At 51.8% G+C, this 21,194-nt stretch overlaps 1 protein-coding gene across 3 annotated transcripts in view; it reads left to right on the top strand.

Moving 5' to 3' along the window:
* EYA2 (EYA transcriptional coactivator and phosphatase 2) overlaps positions 1-21,194 on the top strand; it is a 267,325-nt gene that overhangs the window by 145,999 nt on the left and 100,132 nt on the right. For all 3 annotated transcript variants that reach the window (XM_047852863.1, XM_047852864.1, XM_047852865.1), the window contains one exon: positions 19,373-19,440. In XM_047852863.1, the coding sequence (XP_047708819.1) occupies positions 19,373-19,440 (68 nt within the window). The remainder of the gene's footprint in view (positions 1-19,372; positions 19,441-21,194) is intronic.

The raw sequence follows: 21,194 nt of genomic DNA, 5'->3' as shown, positions 1-21,194 counted from the left end.
AGCCAGAGGGAAAGGGAAGGAGGTGGAAGGCAAGACCCACGCCCTCCCTTTAAGGGCACAGCTCAGGTGTCGCAGGTACTCATGTGACATTGGCCAGATCTTAGACACTTGGCCAACCCAGCTGCAAGGGAAGTTGGGTAGCATTGTAGTATTGATTCAGGAGGGCCATGGGCCTGGCTGAAACTTGCAAGCTCTGTTACCATGAGAGAGGAAGAAAGAATGAACACTGGGGGAGGCTGTCAGGCTTTGCCATCCCAGGCTGTTGACAGAAACTAGCATGCAGATACGCCCGAGGCTAACCGTGACTAGGTTTCTCGTCCTCTCCACGCAGAGCGGTTGGCCGCGGGCTGCCCACTGGAGTTCCCAGCCCTGTCTGGGCACGAATGTCCGGTGTGTGGGCTCTGACTGAGGGCTTGTGTTAGGGATGGATTGGATCCAAGCCCTCCCAGCCAAGTGCAGACTATAGGGTTTGTCACTATAAAACGTGCCACCATTTAAGTACCGACTGTGAAGGTGAGTTCAAGAGTTCAGCAGCTTGAGATGCTCCTGGGGCAGGTCCCAGCAGGTGTGAGCTGCGTCCTGGAGAAACGGAGCGAGCACAGGCTCCCGTCGGGGCTGGCCTGCCAGTTACCAGCTGTGCACCCATACACATGTTACTTAACTTCTCTGAGCTTCCGTTTCCGAATTTTTAAGAGGTCAGGGTTGGGCATGATGTCAGTCTCCCCCAGGTTATTATTGTGAAGACAGAACTAACATAAATTGGGGCGGCCGGTTCGTTTTCTAAAATTTATTTTGGGTATTTGTCAAAGAAGACGATTTTTGACTTTTCTAAGCTTAGATGCTGATGTCTTTGAATATCCCCTTGGACTGTGAGATCCTTAAAGCCAGGGACTGTGTCCTGATCCCCATTGTGTCCTCAGTGAGTAATTATAAAGCATGCAAGCATAAATGAGTGAGTGAGTGAGTGAGTGAGTGAGTGAGTGAGTGAATGAATGATATGAGGCCCCTGGTCAAGGGACAGCAGATAGCAGTGTCCACAGGAACAGGGCAGGTCACAGTGAGGAACATGGGCTGAGCCAAAGAAAGATTGGGTGGCCCCTGCTGTAGTTTTCTCTCTTACTTTTGTTAGAGACACGAGCGCTGTGCCAATGTCCCGTGGGTAGCAGAGCAAATCACCACAACCTCTGCTTCCACGGCCACATCTCCTCTCTGACGCCGACCCACCTGTCTGCCTCTTAGTGAGACCCCTGTGGTCACATTAGGCTTACTTGGGTAACCCAGGACAGTCTCCCCATCTCCTTAACTTACTTAATCATCTCTGAAAATCCCCCCCTGCCATGTAACGTAACACACAGATTCTAGGGATTCAGATCTAGACATCTCTGGGGTGATTCCTCAGCCAATCACAGACACACAGAAACATTTTTTTAGCTATAAGAAAGAAGGGGCGCCTGGGTGGCTCGGTCGGTTGAGTGCCCGGCTTCGGCTCAGGTCAGGATCTCGCAGTTCGTGGGTTCGAGCCCTGCGCCGGGCTCTGTGCTGACAGCTCGGAGCCTGGAGCCTGCTTCGGATTCTGCGTCTCCCTCTCTCTCTCTGCCCTTCCCCTGATTGTGCTCTGTGTCAAAAATAAATAAACATTTTTCAAAAATTAGCGTAAGAAGGATACCAGGCCAAGGATGATGGATTTATCCTCAGTGTGGGGGGAGACCGCAGGGAGGGGAGGGGAGCGCAGCCACATGGAGAGCAGATACCCCTAAAAGGGGCAGCTACTCATTTCTGGTGTATGAGTGCAGGTGAGCGAGTAAGCCCGATTTTCCACGGCTTCCGTCGCTTTTTTGTTCAACGAGAAGCCGCAGATCTGGATTCTTAGGTGAAACTGTGAAATTTTATCGACTTTGCTAGTATTACTCAGCAGTTCCCTGGCAGATGCTATGAAATGCACCAGGTGGGGATACTGATGAAGAATTCTGAATTACTGCACGTGTTTCACCTCATTCTGTCCCAGCCAAAGAGAAATGGTGGGAGTGATGGTGATAAGAATAATGATACTATCGATGGATGGCATTGGCCCCGGCATTGCTGAGGACCAGATGTGTCGAGCATATCACGTGTATTAGTTCATTTGATTTTCACAATGGCCCTGTGAGGAAGTGCGATTTTTAATGCCCAAATTACAGAGGGAGAGAGTAAGGCCCAGAGGGATTGTAAGTGACTTGCATGGGATCATATAGCCAGTAAGTAGCAGACTTAAACTCTGTCTGTCAGAATCTGTGTTCTCGTTCTTTTTTTGAACAATTCTTTAAGGGTGCCTGGCTGGCTCAGTCAGTGGAGCATGTGACTCTTGATCTCGGGGTTGTGAGTTGAAGCCCCATGTTGGGTGCAGAGATTACTTCAAAATAAAATCTTGGGGGTCCTGGGTGGCTCAGTCGGTTGAGCATCCGACTTCGGCTCAGGTCATGCCCCAGACTCAGGTGCCGACAGCTCCGAGCCTACAGCCCGCTTTGGATTCTGTGTCTCCCCCTCTCTCTCTCTCTGCCCCTCCCCCGCTCACGTTCTGTCTGTCTGTCTGTCTCTCTCTCTCAAAAATAAATAAACGTTAAAAAATTTAAGAAGTAGAATAAAGGAAACAAAACTCTTAAAAGTAAACTAAAAAAAAAATAAAACTCTTCATTTTGAAGTACGTTTAGACTTACAGAAAAATTGCAGAGATAGTACAGAGTTCCCAGAGGCCCTTCATCCATCCTCCCCTTCAATTTCCGGAACAGTAGTGCAGCGGTCAAAACCAGGAAATCGACAGTGCCCAGTGCTTTAATTGAACTACAGACCTCATCTGAAGATCACCAGTCTTTCCACAAACACCCATTTTCTGATCCCAGGATCCCACGTTGCGTTTAGTTGCTGTGCCTCTGCTGTGGCGGCCCCTCGAGGTCTTTCATGACCTTGACCTTTCGGTGAACAGTAGTCAGGCATTTTGTTGCAAGTCCCCCAGTTTCGGTCTGTTTGATGTCTTCTCATGATTAGATGGAGGTTGTGCGTTTGGGGCAAGGAGACCACACAGGCGATGTCGTACCCCCTGTGCATGTTATCAGGGGCTACTGGTGATGTTGACCTTGATTAGCAGAGCCCATGCCCTGGAACCTGTGGGTTTCAGTGCTTCCCTTGTGCAAAGAGGGGGGGAAAATAAAAACAGAACGTTCAACAGGACACGTCGGCAGGCCTCGTCTGTCCCTTGGGCTGGCCTGATCTGTAGGATGCGCTCTAAAATGACCACCACCCCCCCCCCCGAGTTTCAGGACAGGCTCAGAAGCACCCACTGGTGATGGCGGGAGTAGGGGAGAGCAACACCCAAGTCCTGGGCCTTTGGAAATAATTTCAACTACAAAGATCGGAAGAGCTGGCCGGAGAAGGGGAAATAAATCCAGCAGAGATGAAAGGCCGAGGTCCGCAGCTGCTGGGTCCATCAAATCTTTAAAAGCAACGTGAGGTTTTAGGGCAAGGAGTGAATTATGGCCGTTAGGACCAAGGACAAGACGGCTTTGATCTGAAAGTGGGAGATCTCTGAAGGGAAGCTGTGGCCTTTGCGTGCGTGGTTCCCACATCCTCCTGGGGTACTTTAGACGGACCGCTTGGAATTTACAGGTCTGCGGAAAGAGCCTGGCCGCTAATGGTAAACACTTGGAACGGGCAGCTTCGAGAGGAGCGGGGCGGAGTTGACATTCGGGGGGAATGGGCCCGGTGCCCCTGCAAAGGTACCTGAGAATAATGTACCATTTTACGAGGCTCTTTGCCCGTCAGTCGGACAGATGGAGGTTTTGTATCTTATGAGGCACTCGAGGATTGCCGTGGGAGGTCATTTTGGTGAGCACTTGACCTCTCTATTTGAAAAAAGTATCAATTTGGAGAAGGTTGTCTTTACTGCCAGGAAACTTTAGACTAGAGGCCGTCCTGTGGCTTTTTGGAGGCCCACCCTGTCACAAACCAGATGTTGGCCTCTGCTAGCCCAGGGCGAGGCCCCTGCCGGCAGCAGACTCGCCCCTCTTTGCCGAGCCCCGGCTGCCAGGGAGCTAGGCAAGTGCGTTTGCAAGGCTCCACATTACGGCGTAGCCATGGGGCAAGCGGCTGGAATCGCAAACCACAGTCAGAACATCTTAGCCATCTCTTGAGAGAGAGAAAGTGAGACGGGGGGCAGGAGAGGGGCAAAGAGGGAGACAGAGAGTCCCAAGCCGGCGGCTCAATCTCATGAACATCATGACCTGAGCTGAAATCAAGAGCCGGATGCTTAAAGGCGCCTGTGTGGCTCAGTCGGTGAGGTGACCCACTTCGGCTCAGGTCATGATCTCACGGTCCATGAGTTCGAGCCCCGCATCGAGCTCTGTGCCGACAGCTCAGAGCCTGGAGCCTGCTTCGGATTCTGTGTCTCCCTCTCTCTCTGTTCCTCCCCTGCTCACACTCTGTCTCTCCTCTCTCAACAATAAATAAAACCATTTAAAAAAAATTTTTTTAAAAAGAGTCAGACGCTTAACTGAGCCAACCAGGTGCCCCCCACTGAAACTATTAATGAACTGGAAATTCCCCCAGCAGATTGGAGGTGGGGGGACGTTGAGGTGAAAAACAACAGGTCCCTGAGTCAGACAGCCCTGGGTTCAAATCACAGCAGGGCCATTTACAGTCTCTGAGCTTATACACTGCAACTTGCTTGATCTCTGTAGGTGTCAGTCTTTCACGTCTTGCAAATCTTTCCTCAAATACCAAGCCTTCTTTGACCACCCCTCAGTACCTGAGTTCCCTAGCTCCAACCAAGTGAACGTATTTATTCATTTTCAGCACCCACCCCCTCCCCGGCTAGGATGTCTGCTCCACCGACGCAGTGGTTTCCCGGTCTTGTCCATTGCTGGGTCCTTAGCGCTAGGACAGACTGGCACATAGTAGGTGTTCAATAAACACTGGTGGAATGATTGAAAAGGGATCACAATAGAGGCTACTTTGTTCTGTTCTCTTTGTTGAGTGGGGGATAAACTAGGATAAGCAAGGGAAGGGACTTAGCATGGTTCCTGACACATAGTATGTGCTCAATAATCAAACCATTATCAAAGTCCATTCATTTACAATGTTTTATTCATTTGATATACAGTTATTGAATATTTGTTCTGTGCCAGGTCCTGGGAATAGTGCCAAGAACAAGATAGACTTTCTTTTTGTTTGTGTTTTCTTCAAAACTTATTTTCGGAGAGCCTGCCACTTCCTGGCCCGCTTTTCTAGAAACCAAGCGTAAAGCAGCGAACAGAGACAAAGTCCCAGCTCCCATGAGTTTGCATCCTACTTGGGAATGATGTGAACAGTAAGCGTGTATCTAAATACGTAAGATGGTTTCAGGGGTGTCAATTCTTCCAAAAGGAAATAATCGAGCCGGGATGACGTGCAAGGTGCGGCTGGATTGGGGGGAGGCTGGGAGGGTGGGCATGCCACTGGAGTGGCCGAGAAATGTCACAGCCGAGCAGAGACCTGGCTGAGGAGGGGCAGCCAGCCGTGGGAGGGGCCAGAGCTTCCCGCTGTGGTCCCCGGTCTGGCAGCAACAGCGTCACCTGGGAGAGAAATTCGGGTCTCACCTGGAAGCTTCACAATCTCCTTTGTAACAGGACCTGCGGGTAGTTCCTCTGCACGTTAACGTTGGAGAAATGCTGGGCTGTGAACACATACTCCAGGCAGAGGGACGAGTGAACACAGAGGTCCTAAAGTGTTCCATATGTGGAACAGGAAGTTCCTAAATGTTCCAGGCAGAGGTGGGGTGGGGTGTGGATTTGCTAGGGCTTCTGTAACAGAAGTACCCCAAATGGGGTGGTTGAAAATGACAAGGCTGTATTCTCTTCCAGTTCTGGAAGTCAGAAATCCAAAATCAAGCTGTCAGCAGGGGCGGTTCCTTCCGGAGGCTCAGAGGGAGAATCAGTTCCTTACCTCTGTCCCAGCTCCTGGTGGTTGCCAGCGACCCTTGTCATTCCTTGGCCTGGAGTCACATCGCTGTCTCCATCTTCTGTCCAGATCCTTCTCTTTTTGTGAGGATACCGGTCATTGGGTCCAGTACGACCTCATCTTGACTTGACTACATCTGCAACTACCCCTATTTCCAAATGAGTCGCATTCATAGGTACTGGGGCCAGGGCTTGAGTATGTCTTTGGTGGGGGACACGCATCAACCCATCACAGGGCCGAAAGGTGGGGCTCGGTGAGGTCAGAGACGAGGCAGGTCACACCGGGCCCGTGGACCCCGTGAAGGGTTATAAATGCACAGGGAAGCCAAGAAGGCTGTGACTGATCTGGAAAACAGCTCCGGGCAGGGGGCGGGGCGGGGGGGCTATGAGGATAGCGGATTGAGCTGGGGTGGGGGCAGATGAAAGGGAATTAGCGAGCAAGCTAGGCGGCCCCCAGGCACGGACATGGTGGAATTGGAGAAATGGGGAGACTCATAGGGTTTTAAGGGGCCCTAGTCACAGAAATGGGGGCTGGTATTTAGATGGATGGAGAGGGGGAGGGGCACCAAGGATGATGATTCAGTCATCTGTCTGTCCTTTTAACAGACTTTTTTTTTTTTTTTTTTTGCATATCTGGTTAGTGAAAAACGGGTGTGTTATCTCTTTGGGGAGGAGGGCAGTCATGTGAATACCCAGTGCTCTCATGGTGGCCAAGTGACAAGAGCATTTCCAACCTCTTGACTATACATCTGGCACTTTCCTCTCATCTGGGTCTGCTGAGTTGAGGTGCACATCCCCAAAGCAATCGCTGTGGTCGGGGGAGTGTGATGCCCTGACTGGTCCAGGCTGCGTCATACCGCACCCCTGCCGAATTTCCACCAGGGCGCCTCTGACCTCAGTGCCTTCCCGGGGCACTCGATCCGTGAACATCTCTCTCCGTCGTGCGTGACTTGTCTCAGAAGCTCTGATCTTTATGGCTTCCCGTTCCCAAGAATCCCTCCAGAGGAGATCCTCGGCGGGAACGATAGCACACGTGGTCTTGGGATCCACGTGACCCTCTCTGGTCTCTTTCCGCCGCGCTGAGTGGAGTCACACGGTCGGTCCTTCCCCGTGTTGTCACAGATCATGTCACTCGTCTGCTGGAAACTCTCCGTGTGAGGCTTCCCCCTGCAGTCAGAATACATGCCAGTGCCTCGCCGTGGCCTCCCCCCAACTAAGCCCCGCCGCGATTCAGCCCCAGAAGACCTCCCTGAGCTCACCCTGCCTACTGCACACCCATTGTCTCCACTTCACACACAATGGCCGTTTTTGTATTACTCACACCGCAGGGCCTTTGCACTTCGCTCTTTCCCCCCGGCCTGAAATGCCCTTTCCCCAGATCTTCACATGGCTGGCTCCTTCCCTTCCATTTAGCTTCCGCTCGATCACCAGCCTCCTCTAAGAAGCCCTCCCGCGCTATCAATCGCTCACGATTGCCCCTTGCCTTTTTCCCCAGCTGGCACCGCGCGCTGGATGTCTCTCCACCCCGGCACACGTGGATCCACATGGGTGGCTTATTATCGCCCTTCTTGGCCCCCTTCTCCCCCATCTCTGCCCCGACATTATCCCACTCGTGTGGCAGAGATGCAGTGACAGGGCAACCTATCTGAAATGGCATTCTCAGGAATGCAGATTGTTTTATTGCCGGTTAAATACGCTTTATGCTACCTGTGAATGAGGCCATTGTGACATTTAGCAACTGATTTGATTAAACACAGATGTGGGCTGGGCTCCACATGGAGCCAGGATGCAAGAGGACAGGATCCGGGTGCATATTTGGGTTTTTTAAGATGGCAAAATAGACCACATGACTCACTGCCAGCAAAACAGATATGGACGCCTCCCTTCCTGGCGTATGGACTGAGTATCCCTGTTGGTTTTAGAACTGACAGGCCAACCCAGATCCCCCCCAGATCCTTTGTTTTCATCTGGGATCTTCTGCTTGGCCCTATCCAAATTGTTGTAATTTGTTTTGTTTTGTTTTGTTTTAACCTTCCCTGGATGTTTTTATTCCCACGAATATAGAAAAAAAAAATGGCGCATCAATGAAACACTAACATCGTTGACATCCTCAGTAGTGATTATCAACATGCAGAGAATAATAATCCAAGCTATCATTTGTTGAACGTTTACTCTGTTGTGGGCTCTGCTCTGTTTATACACCGTGTCTTACAGAGCCCTCCTAGTTAACCAAATAAACTACACTTAGTTCCATTTTACAGATGGGGAGACTGAGGCTTAGAACTCTCAACTACTTGTCCACAGTCACTGTGGTTACTAATCAATTACGTGTGGATTCATGGTCATCTTCTGCCCCTTCCAGGCTCTAAGCTCCGAGAAGACAGGTCCTACCTAGCTCTTTCTCAAAAGAGAAATCTTAGCACATCCTAGGCAGTCGGCAAATGTGTACTGAATGAGGGAACACAGTAGGTAAAGGGCAGGGCCAGGGCTTGCCGGGTCAAGCCAGGTCTTTGCCTTCACAAAGACATCCTTCATCCTGTTGTTTTCTGGGCAAGGAAAAGAAACAGAGACATCAACCAGTGGAGATCTGGGATTTGCCCCTTTCTGGAACCTGGGCCATGGTTGGGGTACTTGGGTGGGTGGGGCTTCCTAAGAGGCTTACTTCTGTCTGTGGCTTAGGCTGCTTTTTATCTCCCCCCTCTCCCCCCCCCGCCCCGCCCCGTGACACATCCAGATCTTTCCACTTGCTGTCCTGGTATATTTTCAGCAATTTTATTTTAACACTGGCATCGGTAAGACTTAATCAGGAGGGGTAAGGACTTGTTTTTGAGTTGACTGTGAACCCGAAACGGTAGGTCCCTTTGCTGTGGGGAAAGGACTCGCAAGATCGATCCCCAAGCATGTAACACTGACGAGGGGATGCTTTGCATTGGGATTATCCACAAGGCTTTCTTGGCACTGCTGGGGATGGCAGGCCAGACCTGCGGCGACAGGGAAGTTGGCGTGGCTGGAGAACCGAGGCAGGCGGTGACCTGTGCTGTTTCCCACAGCTGCTTGGGAGGCAGGGCCATGCGCTGGCTGGGAGCCGGGGGCTTCGGGGTCAGGCTGACCTGGGCTTGAACCCTGCTGTGCCACTTCCTACTCGGACGGACTTCCTAGGGTTGTGCTGGAGATTAAGCAGGATACTGCGTGTACAGTGACTGGCCCTGGGGAAGGAAGGACGGGCTCAGTAAATGGAGGCCATTCTTATGACTTCATTATTATTTGTCCGAGTGCTGACGCCAGTAACCAGGAGGTTTCTGAGCTGAGCTGAGCCCAAGCAAAAGAGGAGAGGTGTTCATGGCGACGGCCACCATCTCCGTGGAGGGCAGTGGAAATCCAGAAGGCAGCAAGCGCAAGGGGGATGGGCAGAGTCACCGGTGATCAGAGAAGCGTGGGTTCGAGACAAGTCAGAGCCCATGTCAGTGCTGCTATAGGACAGCCACACTGACAAGTGGAGTTATTCCAGCCGGCGGTGGGAGTGCAGGGCCGGGGGAAACACGCACCTGCAGTCAAGAGCTCTCGCCCAGCCCTTAGGGAGATTAGGTCTTACGACCTCGGGACCCGGCAGTCCCACCTCTGAGGCTACATCCCATGGAGACTCACTCCCAGACCCACTCGGGGACGGTCCCAGGGTGTGCATGGCAGCCGGGCTGTGGTGGGCGGGGTGCCCTCCTGGAGGAGGGGGGGCAGGAGATACGGAGAAGGCACACGAGGGAGGGCTGAGCGGTTGCCAGGGCAACAGGTGAGTGGGGGTGGCGGGGGGGGGGGGGGGGGGGGGTTGCCTACAGCATTGTGGACGGAGCCCGGGAACTTAACCCTGGGCAAAAAACATCAGAGAACCCGTAGGGAGTGGGACAAACAGGACATACCCACAGCAACATGGACGGGTCTGAAGAACTGACCGATGAGTGAAAAAACTGAGAAAGCACAGGGGATGTAACACACAGAATTTACAAAAATTACACACCTGCCCACAAAGCACTAATGCACTTTTGCAGGCACGCGTAGAAACAATAGGAGGTGCATCAGACACGCAAGAGTTACTGGGAACGAACGGAAACAGATTCTTTAAAAACAGGAGGTCTTGGGTGCACAAGTGAGGAGGACGTGCCATGAACTTGAATTAACTCAACAGTCAGCACCCAGCATTTTGCAGGAGGACAAAAGGGGACCCCCGACACCGGCAGAGGCAGAGTTCCAGGGACGTAGAGAATCCCCGTCTCTTGCATAGAAGAGACACATCTCGGTCTGGAAGCTCAGTAAAAAGTGGATCTGACTTTATTTTCGCCCTTTCAGCATGAGTTCTGTTTTGAGCTACGGCTCCCCTGGGCTCGAGGGAAAGTTTCGTGGTAGTCGTTCAGGGCTTTCCCCAAATTCTCCAGAATTTCGACCATGGTTGTGGTTAGATTACCCCCCGCCAGTGTGTTGTGGTGTCAGGGCCTCATCCTCCTCGTCGCTGAGACCCAGGCTGCTGCCAACGTGTCCTTTCTCTTGGCCTGTGAGGCTCCTTCTAGTCTGGGGCCCTTCGTTGCCGTGTCTTTGCCACATTGTGGGCACAGGGATCTTACGTCGTTCTATTTTCCTAGACCAGACGTCACAAACTGGAAACCCACAGGCCACCCCCTGCAAAATATTTTTGCTTGTTTTCTTTTTCTTTTGTCCCCACTAATTTGTATTTGTTGCCCACACGTAAAAATTGGGCAATTTCACATGTAAATCCAGATTTGTTTACTTCTTTTGAAAAATCAGAAGCCCGGACGACATTAGACTCATTTCTAGGTGACAGAAGTTGGCTGGAATGGAGTAGCATCGTATCAGTTCGGAATGCTTTTGGCTTCTAGTAACAGAAGCCCAACTAATGTTGGCCCAAACCATAGTAACATTTGTCGTGTATTTAGCAAGAAGTCTGACCCCAAAGTTGGATGGGCAGCTCGTTTGTATCTTCAGGGACCAGGTTCTTTCAGCATGGCAGCCTTTTGCTTTTACGTTTGGAGCCTCATGTCCCAAAATGGCTGCTATAACTCCAGGCATTACATCCTTCCGTCATCCAGGGGTAGAACTGGCAGGGGAACAAAAGAAAGGTCTTTCCCAGAAGCCCCTTGGCCAGAACCTGATTACACAGCCCTCCCGGAACTGCAGGGGAAACTGGGAAAGCGAGGAAAGAAACTGGCAAGGAGAAAGGAACTGGGAATACCTGTGGGGAGCCAGACAGCACCTGCCACAAACTGCTGCCCCCCCCTTAGGTAAAACTGTGCATTCCAGTTTGCCACGATCCCCACCACCCCCTAGTGTTTCCCAACACTGTCGCCATGTGTCAGTTGCCATTTACATGGTGGCTGCCCCAGCTCCTACCCTCACCCCCCTCTCCTGTTGGGCCCAGAAGGTTTTGAGGGCTGCCTGGCTCAGACTCCCATGGAGGAAGGGCTCACTGCTTTCTCAGCAGCTGTGTGTGGGGACAGAGGATCCCTCTGCCCCAGGACCCCCTATTCATTCTCTCCTTCTTTCTCTACCCACCCCCTTGCCTTCCCTCTTGGCCTGCCCCGTTTCTCCAGCCAGGAAAATCCCCCATCCACCCACAAGAATCCTTCTTCCCTTGTATTTCTTAAGCCGTTTTGCCTACATCGATCTAATTCTTAGTTGGCCAACTGGGGCCAGTCCACAAACTCACTGGCCTGTGATAACCTAAGTACAGAACTGAGAGTAAGCGAGGGAGACTTTCCCAGCAATTAAGTACTAAATCCTGCGCCAGGCACAACCCAGCACGCACCCCCAGGCTCGTCCCAGCACCGGGTGCAGACCCGTTTGGGACTTGTGGTGTCCCAACTCCCATGCACGAGGCATGAGTTGCATGCTGGCTGTGCAACCGTATCTTTGTTAAACTGGCCCTTCGCCGACAGTTTGAGAAGCATTGGTCTGCGCCTCAAATCCTCCCAGATGCCAGGGCTTAAACTTCAGGACACAAGAGCTGGGATGATTCATTGCTGCTATTTCTTCCACGCACCTCTGCATCCCGGCTCAGCACCCTGGACCCTGATGTGACTGGGAGAAGTCCCAGGTGTCCTGACCTGCCTCCCCTCCTCCCCTCATCCCAGCATGGCTTTCCACCTCTCACTTGTGCTTATGTGGTGAGGAGTAGCCGGTGGAGGAAGGAAGAGTGAAACCAGATCGTCCACCTTGCAGCACCGTGGGAGGGCTTTCTCCGCAGGGACACGGGGGAGAAATGTCCAGAAAGCGCACGCCTCTCAGCGTTCTCCTTAGGATCTCTCCATTAAACATCTCCGTGTCGATAGGGTTCCCTGTTGTCTAATCTGCCGTGTAAAACCTGCTGGCACGTCTGGTGCTGAGTTCGCGGGGAATTCTCCAGAATCAGGGCAGGCGCTGCCACTTTTATGCAGTTAACCTCCCGTCGTGGGGCGGTTTGGGTGCGGTGAGCATGGTCCCTTCCCCGTTTGCATGGAGTGCGTCCCCCTGGGGGCCCCGGCCCTCCAGACAGCAGTAATAAAGGAGGATGGATCTTCTCGCAGTGACAGCATTTGTAAGATCCCAGATGCCCCCCACATTGTAAGCGGCCCCCGCGCATGAGTGCTGCTTCGTGAGTTCAGAAAGTGGCACACGTTGGCTGGGGCAGCCGGGCCCAGCTGGTCCTCCCCGCGTTCAGAAGAGCCTTCTGCAGGGAACCTTGCAGCCTGGTTAGATGAAGCCAGAATACTTCCCACAGAGGGAAAGAAGAGGTTGGGAAGGGAACGTGAGGTTGTTGCCGAAGAGGTGGGTGCGAGGAATCCCGGAGACGCAGATTATCATCTCTGCCCTCGGGGCTCAAGGCACGGACTGTGCAGGAGTCCTACGCGAGAGGGAAGGGTCCTGAACTTTCTGGGCCTCCCGGTCCCCTTCCTTTGCTGCTGCCTGGGAGGCTGGCTGAGGGACGGTGCCGGGAGGCAGTGGGAACAGCAGCTTTGATTTATTTTTAATGGGGATGAAATTCACAAAACATTAACCATTTTAAGGCATGTGGTTCAGTGGCATTTAGTGCATTCGCAGTGTTGCGTGACCACCGCCTCGGTCTGAGTCCAAGATATTCTCATTCCCCCAGAAGGAAACCCCGTTACCCATGAAGCTGTCACTCCCCATTCTTCCCTGCCCCTCGCCCCCAGCAGCCGCTGGCGTACTGCCTTGACCATGTATCGGCCTATTCTGGACGTTTCATGTAAGTGGAAATCCGACAGTACGTGGCCTTGGGGGTCCAGCTTTTTCACTTACGATGTTCCCGACATTCATCCCCGTGGTATCGCGCATCAGGACTTCTTCCTTTTCTTACAGCTAATATTCCATTGGATGGATGTGCCGCATTGTGTTCATCCATTCATCAGCCCCCGGACGTTAGACGTGCTCTGCCTTTTGGCTTTGTGAGTAGCGCTTCTAGGAACGTTTGTGTCCAGGGTATTTTTGAACATCGGGTTTCCACTCTTTGGGGTACGTCCCCGGGAGGGGAATGGCTGGGTCATACGGTAATTCTGCGTGTACCGCCTTCCACAGCCCCTGTAGATCTTACGCCCCTACCCGCAGCGCACAAGGCTTCCAGTTTCTCCACATCCTCACCGATACCTGTTGCTTTCCATCCTGTACGGCTTGGGGTGGTTTTTTTGTCTTTTTATGGCCAACCAAGTAGGTGCGTCAAGAGCAGTTTCCAGGGGCGCCTGGGTGGCACAGTCAGTTGAGCGTCCGACTTCAGCCAGGTCGCGATCTCACGGTCCGTGAGTTCGAGCCCCGCGTCGGGCTCTGGGCTGATGGCTCGGAGCCTGGAGCCTGCTTCCGATTCTGTGTCTCCCTCTCTGTCTGCCCCTCCCCCGTTCATGCTCTGTCTCTCTCTGTCCCAAAAATAAATAAACGTTGAAAAAAAAAATTCTTTAAAAAGAGCAGTTTCCAGCTCAGATGCGGCTCAGCGAGCATCAGAACGTTCCCAACACCGAGTTTCTGTAAATTAAGTAACACTATGTTAGAGGGTCGACAGCAGCATTGAAGAAGTCACTGTACATGACAACGTGCGGTGCTGGGGACGTCTTTACTTGGCATGGAGGCCCACCCTTGGTGCCGTTCGCCCAGGACTTCACGTGTTCACCGTGGGGAAGGACCAGGGGCTTTTCCTGAACCCAGTGTAAGACGCAATAAAAATAAACCTCTAGACCTTGCATTCTGAGTGGGGGCTGTATCCCCCAAAAGGAACAAACACTGCTTCTCAGAGGAGGGGCGAAAACGTCTTACTCTTTTCGTGTTAAGCACAAATCTACGCCAATACCCTAAATAGATACGCGGTGTATCTACAATATTAAAATTTCGTAGGAGAAGAGGGAAATGGAAGCATTTCAAAAAGGATGGGCCAGTCATGAAAAAAGAAGAAAAAAAAAAAAAACCGGTTCAGAAACAATCAAATTGTTTTGAGAGTCCGGATTTTTTTAGTATCAGACTGAGCAAGACGTTAGAAGTTCCTGCACGCCGTCTCCCGGGGTCTGTAGTCATCTCATCGGGAAGCGTTTGCGGACAGGCTCCAGTCCTCAGTCCACATTTCAGTAGCGCTGTGCTAACTATCCACTTGATCGTGTTCTGTCTCCTCCCTGAACGTAAGTAAGCATCAGCCTCTTACTTCCCGCCATATCCACAACGGCACCTGACACAGGGATGCTTGGTTGGTCACTAGGACGTGTGTTGTTGACTAAACGGGTGAGTCTCCTCTTGAAATTGTTCTGCTCATGTGGTCGTTGTGGTCTGCAAATGTGGCAGGGGTCCAGGCTCCTTACGTCTTGATGCTCAGCCATGCGATCCAGGAAGACCCTCCTTTGCAGGGAAAGGGAGGCCCCGCCCCTGCCCTTGAGGGGCACAATCGAGAAATCGCACACATAAACTTGCTCCCCTCCCCTTGTCTAGAGCGCATCACATGGCCACGCCATCCACAAGGGAAGCTGGGAAAGGCAGTGTTTTATTCTAATCGGCCGTGTGCCCGGCTTCAAAGCGGAGACAGAAGGGGTGAATGGATATTGGGGGACCCCCGGCGGGACCCGCCACCATCACCTTAAGACAGGATGTTTTCCTCGCCTTCCCCAGCCCTCCCATGGGCACCCCGCCAACCAGATGGAGGCATGAAGCCGGTGTTTTAACATCCCAGCTCAAGGTGGGTCCGTTTGGAAAACCCCCGCAGAGACCACATATTGTGGCACGAGATTTCGGGGGCCGCATGGCCCGTCCTCTCGGGTCCCGTCAGGCATGGGACGGGCTTCTCCCTGCAGGGGCTCTGGGGGTGCCCTCGGCACAGCACGCGTTGTCCGGGCGTCCGTGCTCCAGATGCCCCTGGGTCTCAAAATGAAAACAAACACGAGGCCGTTTGGGAGAAAGGATACCGACGGACAAGATGGAGGAGAGGGTGGCCTGTTTGTTTTCAGACCCGCCCTCAGTCGTCATCAGGTTGCCACGGAAGAAAAGAGAAATCAGAAGAGAAAACGCTGTGGCAGCCAGGCGACTTCCTAGGGCAGGTGGGTTGCTCAGTTCAGCAGGTAGGGTCACCGTGGTAACCATAACCCAAAAATGGCTTCGAATGGAAGAGGCCGGCCTAGACCTTCTGCTGGCCACGCCCAACAGGCCACGGAGGACAGGATGGGATGCCAGCGTGCCACGCTGTGGTGGACAGGTTCTGCGGTTTCTGGCCCTGGGACGGGCCCCCCACGTCGAGGAGACTGGGAGAGGAGGCCCAGCTGTGGCCGTGTTCCTGTCCTCGCTCTCTTCACCTGGCTGCTCCAGCTCCTCCTCAGAGATTAGTGTAGGTGCCACTTCCTCCAGGAAGCCTTCCTGGCCCCGCCGCTCCCCAGCAGGCGTTCCAGAGCGCTTGCCGCCCCCCAGTGCATGTTCTTCTCACCCCTGCATATGGATATGGTTTATTTTGTAGATTTCGCTCTGGAGCCGTTTCAGTATTTGGTATAATTATAAAACACACTTGAAAAAACAATTCCTAAAATGTGATAGCAAACTGTTAGAAACCCAACTGCGTGTGGAATTGGTGGCATAACCATACAGAGAGGAGAATTTATTTACCCCTAGTTTTGCTTTTTCCTTCTTTTCTTTCTTCCTGATGTTTCAAGATTCCTTTTTTTTTTTTAGTTCCTTTTTTTTTACATTTCCTGTCTGTTTCAAGAACTGCTCGTACCCATCTTTTCAGAGTGTATCTGCTGTGACAGGCTTTCTTAGTTTTCCTTCATCCTATTCCAATTTACTTTAAAAATCATCCAACTGAAAAAAAGAAAAAAGAAAAAGGGGCACCTGGGTGGCTGAGTTGGTTGAGCATCTGACTCCCGATTTTGGCTCAGGTTATGATCCTGGGGTCGTGGGATCAAGCCCCAAGTCAGGCTCTACACTAGGCATGGAACCCGCGTGGGATGCTCAGTCTCTCTTTTTTTTCTCTCTCCCTCTCTATCTATCTGTCTCTTTCTATCTCTGTCTCTTTCTCTCTCCCTCCTCTCCCCAGCTCATGCTCCCACTCTCTCTCTAAACTAAAAATGAATCATCCAACTCACCCCGTGGAGGAATTCTCGAGTATATAAGTTGTATCCCCAACAAAACAGTTTGCAAAAGAAGCAGCAGCACAGAGTGATGTTGAAAACTCGGGTCAGGGAGCACCTGGGTGGCTCAGGCAGTTAATCATCCAACTTCGGCTCAGGTCATGATCCTGCATTTCATGGGTTCGAGCCCCGCGTCGGGCTCTGTGACGGCTTGGAGCCTGGAGCCTGCTCCGGACTCTGTGTCTCCCTCTCTCTCTCTACCCCGCCCCCCCCCACCTCCCCCCCCCCACCGCTTATGCTCTGTCTCTTCCTCTTAAAAGTAAATACGCATTTAAATTTTTTTTAAAAAAAGAAAGAAAAGAAAACTCGGGTCAGACTGCCTGGTTCCAGTCCCAGCAGCTGTCACCCACTCTCTGTGCTGCCTTGTGCACATCACTTGACTTTTCTATGCCTCACTTTGTCCAGAATGCCTCACTTGGTGTCAGAATGTCACCTGACACACAGGCGTCCACCGATATTCCTGTAACCACCCCCTTCCCTCCCTGGGCTCCTGCCTCATTGGCCTTTTTTTTTTTTCTCTGTCTCTAACCTGCCAAGCACATCCCTCCGTTAGGACGTGTGTGCTCAGTGTTTGTGGACACCCCTCCCCCTGGCTGTTTCCATTGCTGGCTCCCTGTCATTCACGTCTCAGCTCCAGTGTCACCTCACAGAGGGCTTGCCTGACTGCCCAGTCTTAAATGACAGCCCACTTGGGGTGCCTGGGTGGCTCAGTCGGTTGGGCGTCCGACTTCGGCTCAGGTCACGATCTCACGGTCCATGAGTTCGAGCCCCGCGTCGGGCTCTGGGCTGATGGCTCAGAGCCTGGAGCCTGCTTCCAGTTCTGTGTCTCCCTCTCTCTCTGCCCCTCCCCCATTCATGCTCTGTCTCTCTCTGTCTCAAAAATAAATAAATGTTAAAAAAAAATTTTTTTTAAATGATAGCCCACTCACTAAATAGCACTTTCTAGTCATATCATCTTTAGTCCCATTTAACAGATGGGGCAAGTGATGCTCTGAGAGCCACAGTCATTTCATTTATTTATTCAATTCACCACCATTCAGTGTATTTATTTACCACCTCGCACCCGTTACAATGGCTGCTATCAAAAAAAAAACAAAAAAGAAGTGTCGAGAAGGATGTGGAGAATTTGGAACCCTGGGCACTGTGAGTGGGAATGTAAAATGGCGGACCTGCTATGGAAAACAGCAATAGGTTCCTCAAAAAATAAGCAGTCAGATCGCCATATGACCCGGTAATTCCACTTCTTTTTAATGTTTATTTATTTTTAAAATCTTTTATGGTGGGGCGCCTGGGTGGCGCAGTCGGTTGGGCGTCCGACTTCAGCCAGGTCACGATCTCGCGGTCCGGGAGTTTGAGCCCCGCGTCGGGCTCTGTGCTGACGGCTCAGAGCCCAGAGCCTGTTTCGGATTCTGTGTCTCCCTCTCTCTCTGACCCTCCCCTGTTCATGCTCTGGCTCTCTCTGTCTCAAAAATAAATAAACGTTAGGGGCGCCTGGGTGGCGCAGTCGGTTAAGCCTCCGACTTCAGCCAGGTCACGATCTCGCGGTCTGTGAGTTCGAGCCCCGCGTCGGGCTCTGGGCTGACAGCTCAGAGCCCGGAGCCTGTTTAGGATTCTGTGTCTCCCTCTCTCTCTGACCCTCCCCTGTTCATGCTCTGTCTCTCTCTGTCCCAAAAATAAATAAAAAACGTTGAAAAAAAAATATTTTAAAATCTTTTATGGTTTCTTTATTTCGAGAGAAAGAGAGCAAGCATGAGTGGAGGAGGAGCAGAGAGAGAGGGCTAGAGAGAGAGCCTCAAGCATCTCCCTGATGGGGGGCTCGAACTCACGAACCGTGAGATCGTGACCTGAGCGGAAGTCAGTCCCTAAACTGACCAAGCCACCCAGGTGCCCCAGAATGTTTATTTATTTTTGAGAGAGAGAAAGAGACACAGAGCGTGAGTGGGGGAGGGGCCCGGGCGTGTAACCGAAAGAACTGAAAGCAGGGTCCGAAAGAGGCGTTTGTACGCCTGTGTCCTTAGCAGCATTATTGACGACAGCCAAAAAGCGGAAGCAATCCACGTGTCCACCGACAGATACATGGAAAAACGACATGTGGTGTATCTGTGCGATGGGATGTTATCCGGCCTCAAAAAGGAAGGAAGTTCTGACACCTGCCACAGCACGGACGCACCTTGAAGACGTTACATTACGTGAACTAAGCTATTTACAAAAGTACAAATCCTAGGTGTTTCTGTCTGCATGAGGTTTCCCGAGCAGTCACATTCGTGGAGAAAGCAGAGGGATGGGTGCCGGGAGCTGAGGGAGGGGAGGAACGGGGAGTCACCGTTTAATGCGGATGCAGTCCTGGCTTCGCGAGAGGAGGAACGTTCTGGGGACGGATGGTGGGGAAGGTCGCGCAACCGTGTGAATGTGCTTCATGCCAGGGAACCGTAGGCTTGGAAATAGTTGAAATGGTAAGTGTTAGGTTATGTACGTTTACCGCAGGTTTCTGAGCAAGTCTCTTTAACCGCGGTTGTGAAGAACAAGAATCTGTACTCTATGTGCTGTCTTACTTGTTGCTCACCGCAGTCCTTTGATGAAGGAGTTACTGTACTCGTCAGTCGACAGAACAGAGCGGCAGAGAGATTTGGTATACTGCCAAGGTCATGGCTCCGTCCCAGCCTGTCTGCCCTCAAAGAGCCCACCCGTCTGCCAAATCTTTCTCCTCCCCGTCCCTCTCTGACTGCAAGAAACCTCACCTGTACCCATTCCTCCAACCTGCAGGCACAGCGGGGATCTATCAAGGAGCAAACGGGCTGACCAACGCGGCTGGATTCGGAAGTGTGCACCAGGTAGATGTCGCTCGCCGCCACTTGTTTTCCCTGTTCTTTCCTTAAATCGCCCCCTTGACTCAGGGCATCCCCAGAGCCCACCCCTGCCCACCACCCCTGCCAGAAATGCAGTCTCTTACTCCCTGGGTTTGAAGACCACAGGAGTCAGGCTGTGCAAAAGGCCATCGGAAAGGTAACAGCGTAGAGACAGAGAAATTGGAATTATCAGCAGATTTCCAAGATGCCATAGGCGATATTATATACTCCCCCTTGACCTGAGCCCGAGACGCCCATTGACTGTTGAATCTCGAACCTGTGAATGCAAACGCATGTGCTCTCCTGCCAAACGTGACCTCCTCGAGCACGAGAACCCCTTGTCTTTGGTTCTGCATTCCGGTGCCGAGTGCCCGGCACACAGTGGGGGCTTTATAAATGCTCGTTAAACCACACCAGGCCAACCCTGTAAAGGTGAACGCTGGCTAATAGTTTGATTGTCCCGGCTTCACTTGAGAGTAAATTAAGAGTTAACCGGCTAAGGGTGTATGGGAAGTCTGTGTCCCGCTTGTACACCTCTTCTATAAATCTAAAATTATTTCAGAACCAAACGCGAGCATGTTTTCAGGCTAGCATTAAAACAGAACTACCACGGAGTAGGTGGGCTATGGAATATTTAACGTGTTTAAATTTTTTTTTTTTCAACGTTTATTTATTTTTGGGACAGAGAGAGACAGAGCATGAACGGGGGAGGGGCAGAGAGAGAGGGAGACACAGAATGGGAAACAGGCTCCAGGCTCCGAGCCATCAGCCCAGAGCCCGACGCGGGGCTCGAACTCACGCGAGATCACTCGAGATCTCGCGAGATCGTGAACTCCCGGACCGCGAGATCGTGACCTGGCTGAAGTCGGACGCTCAACCGACTGCGCCACCCAGGCGCCCCATATTTAACGTATTTAAATACGAGGAACGCACTGTTTCTTCTTCAGTGAGCTAAAGAATCTAAATGGTGTAAACCTTGGAAGATTTGAAAATTTGTTTCACACATCTCTTATATTATTTCCGGGGTACTATCTCCATGGATAAAAACACTTGTAAGTAAAAGCCCTTTTTAAAAAGGTGTGGTTCGGGGCGCCTGGGTGGCGCAGTCGGTTAAGCGTCCGACTTCAGCCAGGTCACGATCTCGCGGTCCATGAGTTCGAGCCCCGCGTCGGGCTCTGGGCTGATGGCTCGGAGCCTGGAGCCTGTTTCCGATTCTGTGTCTCCCTCTCTCTCTGCCCCTCCCCCATTCATGCTCTGTCTCTCTCTGTCCCCAAAAAAATAAACGTTGAAAAAAATTTTTTTTTTTAAAAAAAGGTGTGGTTCTTCACCAATTGGAGCTTGTCAAAGACGGAGATTCTCTAAATGCCACCCCCCAGAAATTCTGATTCTGTAGGGCTGAGGTACGGCCCAAGAACCCAAACTACCCGTGAGTCCCCGCAGGGTTGGGAAGGCTCAGTTTATGGTGATGGTGGGGCAGAACATTTGGAACAATGACTACCGTGGGAGAGCTGGAATGTCCGGTTGGTTTAAGCAAAGCTTGATAAAAAGGGGATTGGCACTCTTTTATTTGATGTCCCCGACTTCCTCATAGAAGATTCCGGATCCCTGATGCTGTATAAGTGCTGCTGTATTTGTACCCCTCATGAACATGTCACCTGGTCTCCTGGGTATGTGTGTAGGGTCTTTGTCCCTCATTCATTGGTTCGTTGATTTGTCTCGTATTTACTGAGTCCCACTGT

This window comes from Prionailurus viverrinus, chromosome A3, assembly GCF_022837055.1.
Source record: "Prionailurus viverrinus isolate Anna chromosome A3, UM_Priviv_1.0, whole genome shotgun sequence".
Taxonomy (NCBI): domain Eukaryota; kingdom Metazoa; phylum Chordata; class Mammalia; order Carnivora; family Felidae; genus Prionailurus; species Prionailurus viverrinus.
The sequence above is the reverse complement of the archived record's forward strand: the minus strand, read 5'-3'. Positions and strand labels throughout refer to the sequence as shown.